The sequence below is a fragment of the Melozone crissalis genome, unplaced genomic scaffold (genome assembly GCF_028551555.1).
Source record: "Melozone crissalis strain CALT ecotype California unplaced genomic scaffold, PUWL_Pcris_2 ptg000008l_1, whole genome shotgun sequence".
In the NCBI taxonomy this organism is placed as follows: domain Eukaryota; kingdom Metazoa; phylum Chordata; class Aves; order Passeriformes; family Passerellidae; genus Melozone; species Melozone crissalis.
The window spans coordinates 15924840-15946560 of record NW_026535786.1 but is presented as its reverse complement, the minus strand read 5'-3'; the positions used below and the strand labels follow the sequence as shown (position 1 = coordinate 15946560).

General features: G+C 44.0%; 1 protein-coding gene across 1 annotated transcript; it reads left to right on the top strand.

The window, feature by feature from the left end:
• The first annotated feature begins 6266 nt into the window (after positions 1-6266).
• On the top strand, positions 6267-20750 carry LOC128933040 (beta-1,4-galactosyltransferase 3-like). Its single transcript, XM_054269897.1, has 6 exons — positions 6267-6817; positions 13616-13851; positions 15420-15610; positions 16231-16353; positions 19047-19151; positions 20074-20750. Exons 1-6 carry the CDS (start codon positions 6574-6576, stop codon positions 20213-20215), a joined length of 1041 nt encoding a protein of 346 aa, XP_054125872.1. The 5' UTR covers positions 6267-6573; the 3' UTR covers positions 20216-20750.
• The last annotated feature ends 971 nt before the right edge of the window (positions 20751-21721 follow it).

The window sequence follows — 21721 nt, the reverse complement described above, 5'->3', positions numbered from 1 at the left end:
TGGGTGGACTTGAGCGTGTTCAAGGCCTGGAAGCCTGCTGCAGCACCATCAGGTGCTTCAGGAGCCTCAAATCCTGTGCATGGACTTGCTTCCTAGACCTCCAGAGAGGAAGACAGCTCTCTGAGAGGGAGGTGAGTGAGAAGTGCTCAGAGAAGAGGAACCCTCAGCCTGCACTTATCTGCTGCGAGAACATCAAGGAATGTGGAGACATCATCGGAAAACCTATCTTGAGCACATACATGACAACTGAAATAACAAATGTGGCAAGGTTTTCCAGCTGAACTTTGAAAAGAGTGTGTGGTGCTGTGAAGAGAGAGGAGTCAGTGTCATGTGGAAGGGTTTCCCTTTCCCTCAATAAAACAGGAAGACAGCCAGGTGGGAGGCAGCCTACAAAACAGGAGGTGCAAATGAGGACCGAAGGAAGGATGCACTGGATTAAAAGCACAAGTGTTGGTACCATATGTGTGCGTGGGGAGTGGTGTCGCTGTGACTTTTCCAGGAAGATTCCCTGAATGACCCAGAAACCCCTCTGAGCAGATCTTTAAAACCTTCTTCACTCAGGCCATGAGAAACAAGGCTTAAGGCATGCAAAACACATCAAGGATTTCACAGCTGGGAGAAAGTTATAAGCAACTGAGTCATCCCTTGCCCAAGGAATTCAGGGCTAGCAGGAAACTTATTTATTTGTTGATTTATTTATACTAGAATTCTTCTCTGCCTATTCCTTGTTTAGCTTTGGTTTTTAACTTAGGTCACATGACATATTCATGAAGAAAGAATATTTTCCCCCTTGCCTCAGAACAGTGGAGCTTGGTGTTCACCGATGAATGTCATCTGTTCTGTGCTCCCTGGGGTTTCTTTACAATGGTATCTGAAACTGGCAAAATAATCAGAAACACAGCAAGGGGGGCAATACAGCGAAGGAAATCACAGCTCTTTTATGCAACAAACGTGGGTGGCACTAAGTTTCTGGCTCCCAAGCAATCACACTGAGGTAAAAACATGAGCAAAGGACTGCCTCACTCAGCAGACAGTCCCCATGGGCTCTCAGGAAGCCTCAATGAAGGGTATCTGAGAGGGGGAGTTGGTCCATATTCCCTGAGTGGAGAAAGAGCAGCCATGCATCCTGCTGTAGGAGGGGACCAAAGTATGGGAGAGGCACAGGGGAAGAGATGCCTCCTTTGAGAGAGAGAGACAGGAGAAATCAAATAATAGGCAATAACTACAGAAATGGAGACTACATTTAGTGAGGCTAAGGCCAGGGCCTGTCTGGATAAACACACCAGAATACAAGGCCACCCTGCCAGCTGTCTCAGCATGAAGGAAATACTGAATGGGGTGAGAAAGCAATGTATTCTCTGGACTGTAGAAAGGTCCTTACAGTGCTTACTGGCACCTGATAGCATGAAGGAAGTCCAGCATCCACAGAATGCTTTTCACTCTGCATTTGTCAGAGCTTTTTGTCCTGCCCTCTGCAGAAGGTAGCAGGGCTTGCACTCCAGTGGGCTTCACCAGCCCACCCTGCAGAGGCAGGTGGGCTCAATGCTTCTAGCCAGCATTAACCCAAGATTAAGTCCCCTTCTTTGTGGTTTCAATGAATGAGCAAGGGTGAGGAAATAAAGGAGTTGATTTATGATCCTCCATTTTCTCCTCTGAGATGGGCAAAGGTTCTGCCCGTATGAACAGGAGGAGTTGTGGTGATTAATTCTCTGGCCTTTAACCTCACACAGCTCCTACATAGGGTTTAGGAACTGACAGTGAGAGTCTGTAGCAAGGATCTATTCCCATTGCAACAGATCCCACCACACACATATTTTTAGAGAGCTGTTCTCTCTACATCCTTACAAGAAAGTAAAATTACTCTTTCTGTATGTACTACACTGTCAGTTCAGTCTTGGTCAGAGTTGGCTCTCAAGACCAGCCCTGTTGCACCACCTCCATTCTTGCCCTGTGGAGCAGACCCTCTGTGAATCAAGAAGTTCTGTCAGTCACTACATTGTGCAGAACCAAAACCTCATCTGGACAGCTGGCATTCCAGGCCAGCAGACAGATGGACCTGTTCAGCACAAAGACTCTGTTCCCTGTAGAGCAGCCTGAGGATAGCAAGGGCTGCTGCTGGCCAAGGTGTATCAGCCAAGGGTGGGTGAGTACCAGGCACCACAAGTTAAGATGGTTGTTTGCCAGCAGAGCAGGGTGGGGGAGCCCAGGACAGAAACAGCTGCCAGGGTTACAGGCTTCAGGGGAAGTGAGTGCAGTAAGGAGGGAAGCCACAGATCAAGCCTGAGGTGTTTAAACAAGAGAAGGCAGCGCCTGGTTTTTACTGGCATCTTAGTACCTGATATTCATGTTCTCTCAGATTCATCCAACTCACCAACCAATGAATATTACTAACCTTTCCTGTTGCAGAAAATACTATTGATGAACAAAAGAGAATGTCGAGAAAGTACTTTTTAATGGTTATTTATTTATATTGAATGGTACTAGAGCATTATTAAATATGATGTGAATAGTATGATATTGCATTGTCTTGTCTGCAACCTAAGTCCTTACTCCTTTTCCAGGAAAACACAGTAGAATCTATAGTGGGAAAAGTATCTATTTTAAGTGTTCTCATTTCAAGGCCACTCATTTCACTCTTCCTCTGACCTAAATGTTACAAGTGAAAGTCAAGCAAAACATTTCAGGTCCCTGAGACTGCTGCCTGCATTATGGAGATAAAGGAAATAGGAGACAGGAGAAAATAGGCTAAACTCCAGAGTCTCATGGCATCTCTAGCAGTCATTTTGGGCATGGTGACCATCCCAAATGAGATTGCTCTGCAAAGGTGCTGACCATGACTCAGAAGTGAGCGGTGGTCAAAACATAGGGCAGGCAGTCACTTCTCCATCCCAAGGGGAAGGGTGCCTATTAGTGAAATGTCTGTGTGACAGGAAGCCACTGTTGGCTCCTCCACAAGCCTAGGAGAAGCTTGGATATCCAGGTTCTGTTTCTAAAGCTCTCACTAATTTACTCTATCACTGGTTCAAGGCACATGACATCAGCTCTCTGGCCTTTTTAACAGCAGGGCATCCACCTCTCAGAAACATGGAAGCAGTTCTAAAACTCTTCTGAGGAAGCCTTGATGAAAATTTAGCATTACTAGAGAACAAGCCAAATTCATACCTATGTAATAAAAAAAAACCACATTCACAAAAGTGTTGCTAGAAGAACAATGTGAAGTTTACAAGCCAAGGTCCTGCAAAAGGCTGAGAAAGAACTGCTGTGGCCAAAGTACTTGAAACATGAACCTCACTAGGAAACACAGTGTCATGGCGACTGAGAGGGCACTGGATGATGCATTCACCAGCACTGTATGAGCACCCAGCCTGGTGTCAATCACTCTGCTACACCAGCTGCTCCTCCTCTCCTCAGGCCCTGCATCTTCAAGGCAAAGCTTCCCAAAGCCACTTTGCTGTACTTTCAGGAGGGATCTAGTGCAGCCCCCAGAGGACAGGGCATGGCAGAGAAAGGGAGAGAAAAAGAGCAATCAAGAATGAATCTCATTAAACAGAGAGAGGCACCCCTCTCAGTCTCTCATCATGTTCAGGCCTGATTGGAAGTGAAACTGCACTTGGAGGGAGGGAAAGCCCCCCTCCCTTGGGACAATCCAGAGGCTCTTGCACAAGCTTAATTTCAAGCTCTGTTGAAGATAGTGTTTGGTTTGGTTTGGGTGTTTTTTGGTTTAGATTTGTTTTTTGTTTTTTTGTTTTTTGGTTTTTTTTGTATGCATTCAACTTAATTTCCCAGGGAGCTGTGTGAAAATGAGAAAGGCAGACCTTTGACTGTGAATCCAGCCCAGTGCCTGCTTCTTACAGATCCAGTCTCACATTGTTTTCCTGCATCACTGCCCTCAATAAATCTCTGCACAAAGGTTGCTAAAATTCCTCCCACCTCCCTTCCACACTTCAGTGGAGACAGTTACATTATTTTTTTTTTGCATTTAAGCAATCCAATTCATTTTTAATTCAAAACACACCCTAGTTTCCACAGCTCTGTTTAAAACAGGAGCACTGTGACCTTGAAAAGGCTCAGACCTGCTGGCACCATGAAGTTCTGACCTGTACTTTGCTCTTCCTGGCTTGCTTGCTTTCTGGTGAGGAAAAGGCTCGTGATTTGGTTTATGATCCACTCATTCCAGTGCTGATAGTTGGAGGGGAAAGAGAGGAACTCTATTTGGTTTGGAAGGCTCCTGAGGGAGACATACCTGGAGATTCAGTTCCCTGAGCTCACACAGAAACACGTGCTGGCTGGTTCCTCTGCACCCAGCTGATCTGCCTGTATTTAGTTTTCCAGGCTGGAGACCAAATATACACACAGGTGAAAATACAGATTAGGGTAGGCTGTTTCCATCTGACCTCATTCTTCTGCCCAAGAACTGGCACAGGGTGGCAATTTTTACAACTACGCCCTGACTGCAAGGAAGTTGCAGAGCCACTGAATTGGGGCAGCACTAATGGTCCAGCTGCTCCCTTCTCCAAGACAGAGGGAGGCAGACATGCTTTGTCCAAATTCTTCCTACATTGAGATTTCCTACTGTGACCCAAGGAGGGATTGCAAGAGAAACATAAAGCACTACTGGCCCTGAAACAATTGCCAGCTGCAGCCCCAGGTCATACCATGAAAATCTGATTCCTTTCTTTGTTTCTTAGCTGATGCAGAGATTAATTCTTTCCTGTCCTTGGCATTGTATTTGCTGGAGCTATCAGCAGAACAGTGAGTGTTGTTTTGTTTTATGGAGGGGAAGGCAAGCAGGGTGGGTTTGCTGTCATTGTAGAGGGAATGGCACAAGGAGGATGTAAACAGTAGATGTAGGTGTACAAAAAAAGCAACCTTGTGGCAGCAGCACTGCGTGGATTTCAGTAAAGCAAGACTTTGCCCGAGGAAAAGTTCTCTACATTTTTTATTTAAAAACCCAATTAAGTTAAAATTAAATGTTAAATGATTACAATTTGCATCCAGGCCTTAAGCAATCCGCTTTAATTGAATCATGGGCTGTTCTGCACAGGAGAATGACTGAGATCAATTTTCCCATAGATGTGTCTCATGCATCTCAGTCCAACTCTGAAGCAAGAGTACTCCCAGCTCCTCATAAAAGTGATATCACTCTCTCCAAACATCTTCTTGCCATGCCATCCCATCTGGAAGGCAAACAGCAGCACATGAATCACAGAACAGGTAAGACTGGAAGGGACCACTGGCGACTATCTGGTCCAACCCTGTCACTCAAGCAGGGTCCCCTAGAGCACACTCTTCAGGACTGTGTCCAGACAGCTCTAGAATCTCTCCAGGGAAAGAGGCTGGCAGTCTGTCTGAGCAGTGCTCAGTGCTGTGCCTGGTCTGGGCCAGCACTCATGGGCTGGCTGCCAGGCCAGTGGCCATGCCTTGGAGTGGGATGCTGAGCTCAGGGAGCCTGGTGCTGAGCTCCGGGAGCCTGGTGCTGAGCTCCGGGAGCCTGCTCCCCTCACAGATCTCCTTCTAACCCTCTCCCCAGTGCAAACGCAGCCAACACAAACTCTTCTTCGTAGCCGTGTAGGAATTTAATATCTGTAAAATGTCTTTTCCTCTAAGAAAAAGCAGGCACATAAGAGCAGACAAATGACTGACAGCACAATCTAAGCTCCATCTTTTTTTTTAAATCAGCCAGACAAAAGAGAGGCATAAAAGCTTAAATTTTTCAGGGCGGCATGGCCATGGCAGGAGGCCTCTCACAGCGGCCAGGCTGCTGTGGTCCCTTTAGGCACTGGCTGAGGTGTATCCATTCCACAGAACCACCCAATCAATCAGTTTGGAAAAGACTTCTGTGATAATATTGAGTCCGGCCTATGACCGGACACGACCATGGCAACTAGCCCATGGCACTGAGGGCCACGCCCAGTCTTTCCTTACACACCTCCAGGGACGGAGACCCCCCCGCCTCTCTGGGCAGTCCATTGCAATGTATAAATTTCCATTCATCTCTCCCTGACCAGTTTAATAGCCAATTTAAAGTGGAGACAGCAGTCGGGGTCTCGTCTCACCGACGAGAGAGACACGGGGTGCAGTTCAACAGCCACCCCATCCTTCTCCCTCCTCGCCCACAGCGGCGGCCGCTGACGGAGAGGGGAAGATGACTACATCTCCCAGCATGCCGAGCGGCAGCACAGCCTGGCCGGGGGCCCGCCCTGCCCCGCCGTGCATTCTGGGAGCTGTAGTCTCGCCGGAAGGCGGGCGGGGGAGGGCGGGCGCTGCGCCTGTGCCACAGCCAGTCCGTGCCGCTGCCCCGGGGCTCTGAGCGGGCTGGCTCTGGCTCGGCCGGCTCGTCCCTTCCTCCAGCCCGCCTGGCTCAGCTCGCACCGGGAAGGGGAGGTCTGCCTCTCGGCGTCCTGATGAAGCCCAGCTAGGGGAGCACGCTGCCGCCTCAGAAAGTTGGAGGAGAAGAAGGAGGGGGAGGAGGAGGAGGTCTGCACAGCGATGTAGCCCAGAGCGTGGAACGGCAGCCCCTGGAAGGCACTTCAGCTCCTCGCCGTCCTGATCCTGGAGCATGGGCTAAAAACTATGTTCCTCTCCCGTATGGAAAATCATTGTTTCCTGCTGTTTGTGTTTGTCTTCCAAGCAGTATTTATCCTGATCCTCTACCGAGGCGGACCTTCGCGTGTGTTCCGCGGGTTTGTAGAGGCGCCTCAGGTGGTGGTGGTGGATTACTCGAAGCCCCACGATGTGTACACAAACCTCAGCTTGTTCACCCGGGCTCCCAGTGAGGACACCATGCCCTACTGCTCAGCGCAGTCCCCAGTCCTGGGTAGGTATGAACCTCCAAAAACCCTGGAAAGGGGGTTTGAAAGAACCTCCTTCGTAACCCTGAAGGTGTCATAAATGTAAGTTGTATCTTCTACAAACTTTGAAACAGGTGTGCTGGTGTACTTACGCTGCCAAAATTCTCTCCTGTTTACAACTTGTGTTGGTTTTGTTGCTGGTGCGAGGAAAAGTGTTTTACTGGCCTACAAATTTCCAGTATTGAGAGTTTGGTTACACAGATGTCAAGATTGTAGAGCAAGAGTGAAAACAGTGCATGGTGATAATATCAAGTTAGTAATGGTTTTTTGGTTTTTTTTTTTCTTGGCAGTCTTGTGTAAAATGACCCAACAATTTAGAAACTGCATAATATTGACCTCTGACTTGAATTCCTTGGTTCTTTGTCTTAAGCCTTATATCAAATCTGTAGTTCAATATAAATTGATTAAGTTGACTTGTAATCAGCTTAAGGAGGATGTGTGAGGATGGCACCTTGCTCTTCATGGTGATCTTCTAGTCTATGATTGTCACACATCCTTTAGGCTTGGAAACTTCTGTGTTAGACTTAAAAGTCTGGTCACAGGTTAATTTGTATTCACAGTAGGACCAAACCAGAGCTGATCCAAGAAGCAGCATTCATCCAGGTGTTGCAGTACTAAAACAGTTGAGAAATTTTAAGTCAGTACAAAGTCAAACCAGGTGTATAAAGTGGTGGTGCTGCTCAGGCAATAGTGAATCCCTTTGACTCAGCCAGCCATGAATGGATTCAGTTCCATCAGCCTGCACTTACAGCTGGTTTGGGGCCATCGCCTTCTTAGAGAACTGTGTAGTAAGTTACTCTTGTCAGCTTTTTCCATACTGCACAGGTTTCTGCATGTCTAAATGTTGTCTACACCCAGCCTTGGACTGCTGTTCTAGGAAAGCTGATCACTGCACATGGAGTCCATTAGGAGCAAATGGTTGTCCTTGGTTCACCTGGAAGCTCTGTGGGAAGCCAGTGCTCTTATGTCAGGTTGCTTACTTAGGTTGGAGAGCTCTGCTGGGACCCTTTGGATGAGCCTGCTCAGGCTGCAACCTTTGTAATGATGCTTGTTCTTTTGAGATGTTTTCTTCCTTCCCCTGTTGCTTGCAGTTAAATTAAGTACACACCGTGTGTATGATGAAAGTGTAAGATAGCTTTGGGTGTGTGTTTCAGCATTTCCCTTAGAAATGGCTCTACCAGCTCCTGAAATCCTGGTAGCACAGAGCCTTTGTGCACAGGTGCTGGTGTCATGGTCTCAGTGCGCTGCAGCCCATTCAGTTCTGGGGAGCTACAATTCCTTTTTTCAGGCTGAATTGTTTTATTTGAAAAAACACAACAGAAATGTGACTGCACCTAGTTTGTGGTCCACTACTGATGAAAATCCTCTCTCCTAAAGAGTCAAATGAGACAGCTTTAGTGTCAAAAAGAAAGAACCAAACAATTCTGCAGCTTGCCTGCAAACCATCAGATAAGTAAAAGTAGTGACGTGTATGGAGGAGGCGGACACAGAGTAAAATTACACTAATCTGTGCTCTTAGAGCTGGGAAATCTTTTTAAAAACTCCTCCTCTGCCCATCACTGAGAGTGCTGAGAGCAGGGGATGGTCCTGCAGGCGGTACTTCAGAGCTAAAATGGAAACATGATGTTAGTCACAGACAGAAACAAACAGCAAGCTGTCTGGGAGGAAAAAAAGCCAACCATGAGGCAAAGTAACTGTGTAAGCTTTGCTGTATGAAAATACTGAGCTGAGCATATGAACCATTGTTGAAGTGAAACACAAGTAATTTGGAGCACTGATACAAATTCAGCTTCAGAAAAATGAGGTCTCTGCTACTGCTTAACTTTTACTCAGTGGTATTTCCCTGGAAATATGGGATGTAAATTATTGCTTCTATCATTGCATGCCAGCCTCTTCTGGGTGTTTTGCTTTTTTCTTAGCTGAGAAGCATGCTGTTTTGTGAGGGAGTTGTCCCTTGTTTTGTATGTGATGGGCACATATGCATTGAAATATAAATACTTTATAAATGTCTTGAATAGTTGTTGCCATCATCTCTCACGAGACTGATGTTTCTTGGAAGCATTATATTGCAGAGAGCAATGCCTTTTAATATTAATTTCATAAACTCTATTAAATGAGATTTCAAATCAATTCTTGAGGACTCAGCCTCCTGCTCAGAGCTGGTAATAAGTCACAGTGCCCACTCTAAAGTGTGTTAAAGTACCTGGAAGGATGCCAAATGGCTTAAATGGTTTCTGCATAAGGGCTTTTATGAAGTGCAGCACTTTTTCCATTTATAGATGTAGTAGATCATTTTGATAACTGTGTGAATGTTAATCAGCTTGCAGCTCATCTGTCTATTTCCTGTCTCCTGAATCTGCAGCAACTTGGTTCTTCCAGGGCTGTGAAGTAAGAATTGAAGTGTAATTGCTAATCATCTCTGCCTTAGAGGAACTAGACTCCTGACTAAGCTGACTAGTGGTGCTTTCAAACACCTAGTGGTGTCCACTGAACATTTTGTGACCAAGAACTTGAAAAGCATTGCAGGTATTCAGTGTCTTCACTAATATAGTGAATAAATTACTTGAGTTCCCTCAGAAGTTAAAGTTTCTACACAAATAACCCATTGCCTGTTTCTTCCTCCTCTGTTTTTAGAAAAAGTGAAGTGCTTATATGCCAGGGTTATACTTCGTTAAACATAACTAAATAGCTTTTAAATTCAAAATCTGACTTTCTCACATTTCATGCAAGTTACCTTGCTTCAGTTCATCTTCTCCTCTCACGAAGAAAAAATTTGGTGCTAGAAGATTTGGCTTTATTGTATTATTTCTGGTTTGGTTTAAAGGGGTACCTTCCTTCATGCATGGTACATGCTGAAGGGGTTGGTGTGGCCCTCGAGGACTTTAATAGTTGAAAGTTCTATCTGTAAGTTTGCTGTTTATAATTTGCTCATGCTGTGGAAGGATTTTTTTCAAGCCCTTCTTATAGTAGTTACTGCCTTTCACTCCCATCTGTCATAACCTTTTCATGAGCAGGACCATCTGTTGTATTAAGTAGCTCCTGCTATGTTTTCTAATGGTGCCAGAGTTTCTTCTCTTGGATTGAAAGAGAAATAAAAAAGTGGCAGTGCTAATGCTGAGATTTATTTTCAGGTGCCATTGAGGCAGCCTTGTATTCTATCATTAGAAACTGATGCTTAAATGAAAGCTGTTGGTCTGATTTTTTATTTTTTTTCCCCAAGCACTGGTAGAATTACAGAAATATGACTCTGTTAATGTAGTGTGTGGTGCTGCAGTATCTGAGTGCAGCATTCACCCATGCTACTGTTCCTGTCTGTTCATCTTGTGGAAGTTCTGGTTATTCTCATTTGGTTTGGTAATTACAATTGCAAACTCTGAGTTGAGAAGTCCTGGAGTTCCTTTGGTAAGGTGGGACAGATATGGCCAAGGTCCATAGGTCCCCTCACAGGTAAATATGTTGCCTGGGGAGTGAAGCAAACAGGGAGTGTGCTGTCAGTGGCACTAGCTAACACAGACAGGGAATTATGAGACCTAACTGTACACTGAAGTTTCATATTCAATAAACACCCTCTGTGTGACGGTACAGGCACAGAAACATCTTTGGAACCATGAAAAAATTGGCCATGGAAAAATTGCTTGGACACTTCAGGGTGTTGATTCTGTACCCTGCCTCAACAGGGATCCTGTGCTTCCTAGTATGTGTAAGATGGTTTTTTCCTCCTTTTCCAAGGCTGTGCTTTGGCAGTTTTATTTATCCCTCTTTGGTCCAGCCTGCAAGTGCTCTGTTCACATTTGGGAATTAATTGGATTAGATTGCATTAGCCTTTTGTTAGTTGGACAGCAGGGAGACATGAGAGCCAGACTGTAGCTTGTAGCCAAGGAGTGTAGGGCAGCCAGAGGTTTTGGGGATGTAAGTCACACTTTTTTTTTCTTCCTTCCCTTGGCGTATTCCAGATTGAGTTTCTGAGCTGATTTTTTTGAGGTATGGAGCCAGGCAGCATAGGAGAACACAGTATCTTGAAAAACCTGGAAAATACAAATGTTACACTCCTGGAATGCTTGGGTATGGAAGGAGAGAACAGGAGTGAAGCTATTCACATTGTCCTGCTCATGCCCTTACATTCAAATTAAGGTCTTATTTTTTCTGGAATTTGAAGATTGTTGCTGCAGAATCTTAATCTGCAATACAGAGTCCCAATTGTTTTACAGAAAACAAAACCTTGCCTTTGTGGGAGAATAAAAGAGATTAATTCCCTTTCTTATTTTTTCTTTAGAGCAATAATCTATAGTTTAAATCCTTGAATATAATACTTCTTTAGCAAGCTCCAGTTGTCATCAAATCAGTGGTTAATGGTGCTTTAGGTTGAAAGATCTGATAATCAGGGAGTCCATTAATCTAAACAGCAACATCAACTACAGGTTGATAACATTGTTGGACTGAAACGTGGGAGTCTTAACAGTGGAAAGGGAAACTGCCTGCACAGAGGTAGGAAATAACCTCACGAAATGTTCACTGTAAATGTGACCTAGGTTCACAGCCCTCACAATGATTCTCTGAAGAACCACTCTTCTGTTTTGGGTACAAATATATGGCAGTGTACTCTGCTTTCCTGCTGCGGGTAATGCAGTGAAAATCAAATTCTCCTGCATTTTAAATAGTTGGAGAAGGACTGAAAAGTGATGTTTAAGAGTCAGCTATTGCAAAATCTTGCTGACAAGCAGAAGTCGGGCTTTCTTTTTAAAAACAAACCAACAAACAGAGACCAATGAACAAAACCCACAGAGCAGGATTCAGACCAGACATTTTTGACAGCATGAGAAATGGGATCAGTGGCTCTTCAGACTGACCTTCAGGGAATGCCATTTGTGTGTTCCTTGAGGAAGAAAAGGAGACACTTATCAAATACAGGTTTGCCCATCAGAAATGTGAGGTGCACCAGCTTCCTCATTGTAGCAAAATGTTCCCTGGTTCAGAATGGACACTTTGAATTTTATGGCAAATTTACTCATTAAGCCTTGTTACTGCTCTAAAAATCCTGCAACCAACCCAAAACCAATGAACCAAGCAAACCCCAAAAATCCAAACCCCCAAAAGCAGTGGAGGGATGTTGCTTCTTTCTGTGTCAGTTAAACAGGATGTGTGTGTGGGCAGGCTCAATTTTTTGTGTTTTTGTTAGAATTGTAGCAGAGATTTGAATGTAGGATGGACTGAAGGAAGCATATTCTGGACTCACTTGCTTATTTAGTCGTAAAACACACCTGTACCTTCTCCTGCTCAAATGAAAGCTCCTAAACACCAGGCCTAAATATTTGCTTTCTCTCTCTCATGCTTCATTATCAGAAGATTTTTGAGAGAATTATTTATTTCAGTGTTTTGAGAGAGAGTCTCACTTAGAAGATACTAAAACCTTGATTTAGGACAACCATAGTGTTAATTATCAGCTTGGAAAGAAAAGAAAATCTTGTTTATAGATATTAAAAAAAAAAAAACCAAAACACCACCAGCTTCAAACTTGCCTTGCAAACTTTTGGTGAAAAAAACATTTTGCCTTTGGTAACATGGCCTGCAAAGAATTTTTGAATAGAACTGTCATTTGAAATTGCCAGCTTCTAATAATGATTTGGGTGAAAGTTTTTTCCTAGTTCATTTAAGCATTGGATGGTAATCTTGTTCTGCATCTGTGTATTATTTTCTTAGAAGTTCACAGTTGTAGAAAACCATTAAGACACACTGATTTGTGTATATAAATACAAGTTTTCTGCTACTTCTGGAAGCTTTTCTCACAACCCAGGAGTACAGGCATTTAGATAATTGTAGAATTTGTTTATTTATATTGTAACAATGAGGTTTGTGTTAAAATGGGTATTTACACTTTATATGGATTCTTTTTCACTTATGACTTGTCAGTATTTTTCCATCTGAAGAATGGAAGAATTCATGTAAAAATGCAGATTTTTTTTAAATTAGGCAAAAACTCTTGAAGATATCCAGTATATTTTGTATTTTAAAAAGAGGTGCTGAGTAGAACAACAACCATGTATAGTTTCTTTTGCTATCCTGTGCCTGTTCCTGAAAATATGATATCTTTCTTCTTTCTCAGGTCTGTCATCTGCTTCTCCCAGATTTTGAAGTACTGCCTGCTTATCAAAGTGTATAAAATGAAATAATATAGCAAATTCAGCTATTGTGGCATGTGATTGTAACATCAAATTGAACTTGAAATGCTTTTAAAGGTAGAACTGACATTTTCTAAGCATTTCTATTCATCCAGGCTTCAAACTGTTTCTCCCCTGACCTGCTGAATATCCACTTGCGCGTCTTTGTCCTTGAATCTCTTCTGAAAGAGGCTTGGAGAAATTTTCCAAATGGGTAGCAAAAGCAGATGTGTCTGTTCATCTTGAATAATTTTCAGCGCTGTTTCTTTCAGCGAATGCACTTACTCAAGGATCTCATCTAAGCAGTGCAAGGCTGTAGCAGGCAGGCAGTCCCAGGGAGCAGCAGCCGTGCCGCAGCCCGGTGGGAGTGCTGGCCGTGCCGGGGCTCGGCATGCCTGGCAGGTGGTGTGTGTGTCCCCTGGTGCTGAGCTGGCCAGCAGGCAGCAGTGAAATCCATCACAGAGCCACGTCTGCATGGGTGTTATTAGCTCTCCTCTGGTGGGGCTGCTGTCTGAAGGAGCAAACGTGGGTAGCTGATCTCATAGGTCTGGAAAAAGATAGATCACTGATGTTTCTCCTGCTGATTCTTTTTTCTGTCTCTCCTTACAGTTGGTCCATTAAGCATCACCTTCAAGGTGCTCCCTAGTGAAAGGATGATCATAAAAAGAAATCCTTTTGTTCAGTCTGGTGGCCACTACAAGCCCCCTCACTGCTTTGCCCGCTACAAATCCGCCATCCTCGTGGCCTACAGGAACCAGGAGAAGAAACTCCGCCACCTTCTCTACTACATCCATCCCTTCCTGCAGCGCCAGCAGCTCAGCTACACCATCTACCTCATCCAGCAGGTAAATCCAAGTCTGGGAGCTCAGCTACACCACTTAAGGGCTGGGTTCTGAAGAAGAAATGTGACTCTTGTGATGTGGAAATAGTGTTTTATGCATGGGCTGAGAGGAGGTCGGATAGCTGTCCTGCCTCCATGACTGCTAATGGTTGAAACACCGTACCACTTGTCAAGATAATCCTTCTGCTGTTATTTGGTTCTGTTGTGGTTTTGTTGTTTGTTTTTTTTTTTCCTGGGGGTATAAATTTGTCACTAAGTGGTTGTGCTGGTTTGAAAGTAAACCAGCAGGAGTAATGAACTCCCATACAATCACCTTGAGAAAGATTTCAGATCGGAATTACAACTTAATAGAAAGATTACAATAAATGCATTAATACAAAAACGCTGGCTTTAAGTGACAGCCTGTCCCCCCTGTTAGTCAGGATGGTGGTCACAGCCTGATTAAGTGATGGCTGCAGTGTTGAAAACAATGGTCCTGTGGAAGGTCTGTTCCTTCTCTGGGTCCCTCGAGCACTGATGGTGTCCCAAGTCCCCAAATCGAGATGATATGTGGTCAGGTTCAGGTGGTACCTCCCAGGGCAGGGAGTTTCACAATGGAATGATGTAGTTCTATGAGGGACAGAATATTTTTTGAGTCCTTGGTGGTTGTTGCCAGGTGTTCTGCTGGTGCCATTGAGTTCATGATGGCCCCTTAGTGGAGACCCTTCAGGATGGGTGGGACTACTGCTTTACCGGAGGGAGGGAGGTACCACAGCTGAGTGTGAAGAGAAAGAAACACTGTCATACCTCACAGGGCTGCCTCTTTTTTCCTATGTAACACCCAGCTATAGCCTGAGGGGTGGCTGTGCACTGGACAGCTGCTGCAAACGACCCTTCTTTAAGAGTTTGTCTGAAAATGATGTAGAGGAAAGTAGAATACAGAGTTTGGTTACACCCCACAGTAGCGCTTTCCTTTTGTAACCCAGGGCAGTTGTAACTTTTGTTTTCCTCTTTCTGAGATTTGCATGTGGTTTGTCTGTAGCTTCAGTGTGACTGCTGAGCAGAACGTGGAGAGTGAATGCTGGAGTGAAGCTGGATATTTTTAGTCTATGTCAAATACAAACATGTGGCTTGGCAGGGCAGGCTGTGCAGGTCAAGCAGCCTTTTGTACCTGACATGGACTGGTGTTGCAAAAGATCAGTGGCAAGGGAGCAAGGTTTGGATTCATCAGTTAAAACCAATAGTTTATTGGGAGGGCAGATAAACTTTTTTGTTTGACCAAGATCTTTTTCTGATTTGTAAGTTTTAGTAAACAGTAGTCAGGGCAAAAGTGTTGCTGTACAACTGTTTACCTGAGGATTGGCTTATGGATGGATCTCTTGAAAGTGCATAGCCCCTGACACAGCAAAGCTGACAATTGTTGAGAATGTTGTGAAAAGGGTAGGTGACATTTTCAAAGCCGGGAGCATGGAATTTGCAGCCAGTATTGATTCATTCATTTGAATAAGGCTTTTTGACTAAAACAAATTTTAACTGAGCTATCTAACAACATCTGTGTTGTTTTGGTGAAGAAATGTAGGTTTTCTTTTCCAGGTAGGGACTGGTTCATTTAACCGAGCAAAGCTGCTCAATGTTGGTGTCCGGGAGGCCATGAAGGATGAAGAGTGGGACTGCCTTGTCCTGCATGACATTGACCTGGTGCCTGAGAATGATTATAACCTGTACATTTGTGATGAATATTATCCCAAGCACATGGCCAGTGCCATAGATAAGTTTCAGTACACGTAAGTGCCTCCATTTGCTTTCTGTGGATATATTCCAGTTGCTTCACTTCCTGTTAGAAAGTATGGGAAAGGGTGGGAACAGTGAAAGACACAAACTTAATGAGGTTTTCTGTGTGTTAGTTTTGCAGCAGTTACTTCCTAGAAAAGGATATTTTTGACCCAGGCATGCAATCTTGAATGTTTCCTTGCCTGTAGTTCCCTGTTCCACAGTTAGCTCAGCTTGGCAAATGACTGGCAGGTTTCTGTTTGACTTTCCTTTAAGAAAAAAAGTATGAGGTGGGAATATTGGATCAGGTGGAATGTGATGTAGTAGGATACAAGTACTTGAAACTGATCCAAGATACTAATTTTGAAACCAGCTTTACTTTGGTCAGTTTTGGGGGAACGTGGTGAGAAACATTGAGGGGAGTGGAACATGATGGGAATTACACTGGGTTTACTGTTTTGGGGTTTGGCATTGTCATGAGAGTGCCTGCAAGTATGCAATTAATGTATGTGTGACTTGGATCACACTGTTAGCTGTGGAGGACAGGCATTGCCTTCAGTAGTGAACTCTGGTTTTTGGTGGTTGGGTTTTTTTGGAGGGTGGTGTTTGTTTGCCTGTTTTTTTTCTCTTTTAGTCTGCCATACAAGTCCTTTTTTGGGGGCGTGTCTGCTCTGACTCCAGAACATTACATGAAGATGAATGGGTTTCCCAACACCTACTGGGGCGATGGTGGTGAAAATGATGACATTGCTACAAGGTACCAGTGCACAGGACAGGCTTGAAGTGGATCTAAGCTGGCAAATGAAGCACAGCAGCACCCTAGGAAGGGAACCAATGACATTGTTCCTTAGTGTGCTTGCAGCACCATTATAGTCCCAAATGCTGTTGCTATTGGGAATGCTTAATGTCAGGAAATGGTCAGAACCTATGAATCCAATCACTATGTGCTGGGAAAATGAAGCTTTCTCATTTCTGGGGAGCAGAATATTATTTCACATCCTTGTGCCTTCAGTGCAAGGGGTTATAACCACTTGTAGTTGACAAGTGCCTCCACTGATGTTGACAGCCCCAAGGGAGGGAAGGAATCTGCAAGCTTGAGGAATAAGAAGGTGCTTAACTAATTCTCAGACAACTGGGAATTTAAGTTAAGTGCATTTAGGCTGCTCCAAGTGTTACCTAATCACTGATACTTGGGATTAAGGAGCACAAGGAATTCTGTCTTTTGTCTGCAGTGCTGGGTGATGGAGGAGCCTGTGTACCAGTGTGAGTCAGTGACAGCAAGAGTTGATGGTTTTTCTTGTACTTTGGTTGCCATGGCAGCAGCATTCTATAGATGAGTTTAGTTCCAGGTGCTCTGCCTAATGTGAATTCTTCAAGTACAGAATCATGGCTGCAGCTTCTTTATTCAGCTTTGGAATTGCACTGTGCACCTTTATGATCCAGCACTGAGGCAGGCTCATGGGGAGTTTATAAAACTAAACTGACCGTGGAAGTCTTTGTTATTTTTGTCTTGCAAAACGTGACAAGTTACAGGGTTTTTTTCAAAGCAGTATTCATCTGGGAATTGAAAGCCAGATTTTCTAATATAGAATTCCTCCTTTGCCTTTCAGAGAAAGCCAACTAAAAGGTTGTATGGTTGTTTAGAGAGTCAGCATTTATGAGAGGAATAGAATGCCAGGAAAATAGATCTTTATATCAAGTACTACAATGCTGGGTCTATTCAGCTGCTCTTAGTATAGCTCAGGCATCTAATTTGGTTTTTGGTACCCAGGGTAGAGTCATGCCAGTTATGCATAGGAGTGCACTTCTTTGAAGAGAATCCTGGAAGGCAAGTGAATTCTATAGCTCCCAGAATAGCCCTTTCTGGAAGGGAATTAGAGCCTATGTTTTCAGAGAAAACTTACACTAATGATTAGCAGTGTTTTGGCCCAGAGATACATGGGGGCTGTGGACAATGCCTGTTAATGATTTATTCACATTCTGAAGTCTCAGCCTGCAGAAGTTAGGAATGAGCTGGCTGTTCTTCAGTGACCAGCTGGGATCTGGATTTTGGGAGGTGCTCAAGCACTTCTTACCATGTAGCAAAAAAATAATGCATCTTTTTTTTTTTTTTGACATTTCAGTGTCCAGTTTTCAAAAATTCTGTGCAAAGATTTTTTTTTTCTGGGATATTGCTTATTAAAAAGCAGAGTTAATGAAAAAAAACTGCCAGCTGCTCTTATAGTTGCCAGACTGCAGTACTCTCTAATACAAGTTGTAGCAAATACCAGAAGAAAACACTATTCTAATTGGAGCCACTCATGTGTTAACATTTTCAACTACAGGAAGGTCTCTTGGACTCTTCTTACCAGTAAATGAATGTATTAACAATTCAGTTTTAGTCTTATTTGCAATGCAAAAAACTGACAGCAAAGCTAGTTTAGTGTTCTTGCTTTTTTGTCTCTTTATGCTTGAATGTGCCATAAGCTTCTGTTCAGAAAAAAAGAAACTGTCTGAAGCTCCATGTGAAATAATGGAACTATAACACTGTCAGTGAAGTGTTATAATCATCTGGTGGCTCTGGCCTAACAAATATTTTCAATTCTGTGGCCTTTCAGCTTCATAACATTCCTGCTGTATCAGATCCCAATGGAACGCAGTCAAATGCTGCAAACATGCCAGTTAGATAACCTCAACTGAGCAAACATTGATTCTTACATTCACAGGAATTTTCTCTGCCTGAGGGCTGTCCTGTGATAACAGAGGTGTGGTAGCAGTAGTAGAGGTTTAGCTAGCACTGTTGAAGGCACTTTTTACTGGCAAAGTAACATAGGTGCTATCAGCAGTGGGCTGTGAGTTGCTTGAAAGTCACCCAGAATGCTGGGCTTAGAAGCTCTGTTCTGGAATTCTGAGACTTCAGTTCCTCTTCTCTTATCTAACTGTACTGCAGCTGAGTTTACATATGTTTGTCTGGTGCCTGTATTTATCGCTAATCTTTTATGAACCAGTCTAATCAGGCCATCTGAATGAATGGCATTTCTCAAAGAGGAGAGGCTTAATCTGGTTTTGAAACTCAGGACTGGCTTCCTTTCAGAAACTGCAAGTTTGAGGTCTTTTTTTTTCTTTTCCCTTAAAGTTTAGGTGATGGACCTCTAGGCAGCAAAAGCTGCGCTCTTAGGAGGAAGTGGAATAATGCTCATTTGTCAGAGTCAGGGGAACTGCTCTTGAATGCTCTGTATGTTGTAGTTCATTCCCTGCTTGCTCTAATCCCCTTGTGCCCTGTCAAAGTGCACTGCAGCTGGGAGCTTTCTAGCCCAAGCCTGGCCTAGAGCCCACTAGAGAAGATCATGTGGCCCTGTGCTGCTTCTGCACTTTGTTTTTATTGCATTAGCACTGAAAACCATCTCTGACCATAAGCCTGGAAGTGGCATCTCTATGCCCAAGCAAACACTTTTGTATGTTGTTTTACAGGATTCACTTGGCAGGAATGAAAATAGTCCGGACATCCCCTCACCTTGGCCGCTACCGAGTGATGGACTACAAGGAAGAGACAGAGATCCCAGATCCTTGGAGGAGGTACCTGGTGGGGCTGGGGGCTGCTCTGGGCCTTGGGGCAGCTTGGCTCTTGCTGTCACCTTCCCCAGCACGGGCTACATATGCCTCATGTCACTGCTGCTTTTTCTGCTTTAGGAAGGCTATTTAAAAGCAGCCCCCAGTCAGTTTCAACTGAATCATTCAGCTCCTGTCTTCACACTTGAAGGGTTTCTCCTAGTTTCCTGCCTTTTCTTCCTATTGTGAAGGACAGATGCCAGCTAGGAAGCTAACACATAGACTTAAACATGAAATTATATAGGGAGTAAAACTTAAAGAAAAAAATACTGCCTGTCTTATAAATAGGGAGGTTTCAGTTTGAAGGGGCACTGTGTTACAAGTTCCCAATATTAAAAGCTTGCTGTTCAGTCTGTGTGGAGTTACAACGTGCCATTAAAATAGTGGAAAGCAATATTCTAGTTTGAAGACATGAGAAAGGTGCTATGAGAGACTTTATCAAAGACTGTTTTATATAGAAGAGCTGGAGGAGGGTGTTGGGTCAAGTGTGGTGGAGGCTTCTCATACCAGCAGTGCAGATCTCTCTGTATCATCTCAAAACTCAGGTTTCCATAACAACCCTGTCAAAAACCTACCTACAGCAGCCTATGTGCACTGTGGCTGCAAACTTCTGCCTTGCACTCCCAGGTCTCTCTAAGCTGCTGACAGCTCCTTGGTTTTTGGAGACTCTAGCTGCCACCTCACTGGTCTCCCTCTCTGATCAGGGTCCAGTCTGAATTGTCCTCCTTGTTTGGAATACTCAGTGTGAACTCACTCTAATCTGTTCAGTCTGTATCATGGGAAGAATTGTCTCAGGGCTTTTCTGCCCTCTGGAAGATTCTTTCTTCTGCAGCTTCAGCTGCCAATGTTACCTTCTTTCTTCTAACTGCAGGTCTTCTTTCTCCCTCAGGCCTCCTTCCCAACACAACACCAGAAAAACATGGAAAGCTGATGGAATGAATACATTACAGTTCAGGCTCCTTTCCAGGACTAAGCATCCTCTTTATACCAAGATCACTGTGGACATTGGATATGTTCCCCCATTTTCTTAAGAGACTGAAAACAAAAGCAGAGGTTGGGTGCCACATGGGCATTCAGCCAATCTCTCCCATTTTCCTGTGGCATCTGCCTCACCTGAGATTAACCCTTTTGCCTTTCCCTTTTCTTCAAACTGTTTCAGATTTAGAAGAGGCTCCAGGAACAGGATATGACAGCTACTAAACAGTCTGTGGCTTACTGTAAAAATAGTCCAAGTCACTGTAAAACTGACCCCTGAGCCATGTCTGTGACAGCAAGCAAATCCAAGCTTTCTGGAACCTTTGTTCAGTAGCTGGATAGCTCTGTCCTGTTTTGTACTTAAGTGTTAATTGGGATGCAAGCCATTCTGTCAGATTGGCCTCTGACAGGTTGTATTTTGAGAAGGTGTTGAAGCCATTTACTGTTCTATAAATATCTTTTGTGAATTTGAGTATAAATGGAGTTATGTGTTTGGCTTAACAGTTTTATAGAATACTGAATGAGAGTGTAATAAAAGAGAAAGTTGCCCTGAAACCAGGCAAACCAGAGTTTAAATCCCTGATTTTTTTTCTGACCTGAACCACAACTGTTGAAATTGTTTTATTGTAGCTGCAAGTAATGCAGAGTGAGTGGGACCTGAGGCTGTCACCTAGTCTACCCTCCTGCTCAGAGCAGGGAAATTAATCTGCTACTACAGCTGTTGCTCAGACATTAAGTATCATTGAAGGCTGAGCTGTCTTCAATATAAAATACTGGTGAGAAATTAAATATTAGTTTTTCCTCAAGGTCAAACATCTCAACAGTGGAGCTGTGACCCTGGCAGGAAAGCATTTGTACTTACCTGACTGTGAGACTGACACAGTCAGCCCAAACCCTTGCCCTTGCTGTAAACTTACTTTCTCTGCCAACTCCGTCTGTAGCACTGCCTGCCAGGTCCAGTTATTTTGAGAGTGTGAACACAGGGTATTTTGGCTTGTTCCTTGAAGATACAAAAACTCCATCACTGAAAAGCTGCATCCATACCACTATACTTACAAACATTTAGTTTCACTCTTCTCCACAATTGGAATAATGTCCTAAAAGAAACTCTCCCAAGCCCGCCTTCACATCAGCATGTAAAGACAGTTAAATACAATGCAGAAGGTCCAGTGCTCTAATCAAGACTTCTGCTCAAATCCAGCAGCACAGTGGAGCAGCTGGTTACCCACAGCCTTTCACCTGTTTCTAAAGCAAGACTCACAGATGACAATGGCCTGGGTCACACTCTGCTAACAGTGTGGCCCAAAGCATTAAAATTTGTGGAGTGGAATTTCTCCCCCTCCAACAGAGCTGGCCACTGCCTTTCCTTCCCCATCCCTGCAGAGTAACAGGATCCTGCTGCAGAATGAGACTGATCACTGCCACAGGACATGGCAGCAGTCCCTCAGCAGGGGACACTGTGGTGTGAAGGATGAGACACTCTGGAGCTCAGTGGACTGCATTTATTGAGAAATTTGTAACATCTCCTTACCCATTACCATTACTGCTCTTCTCTCACACAT

What these genes read in the sequence shown, in the direction of transcription:
- LOC128933040 (XM_054269897.1), top strand. Translation starts at nt 6,574, where the DNA reads ATGTTCCTCTCCCGTATGGAAAATCATTGTTTCCTGCTGTTTGTGTTT. An exon ending in AGCGCAGTCCCCAGTCCTGG is followed by an intron (nt 6,818 to 13,615) that starts GTAGGTATGAAC and finishes CTCTCCTTACAG; the next exon opens with TTGGTCCATTAAGCATCACC. An exon ending in AATGATGACATTGCTACAAG is followed by an intron (nt 16,354 to 19,046) that starts GTACCAGTGCAC and finishes GTTGTTTTACAG; the next exon opens with GATTCACTTGGCAGGAATGA.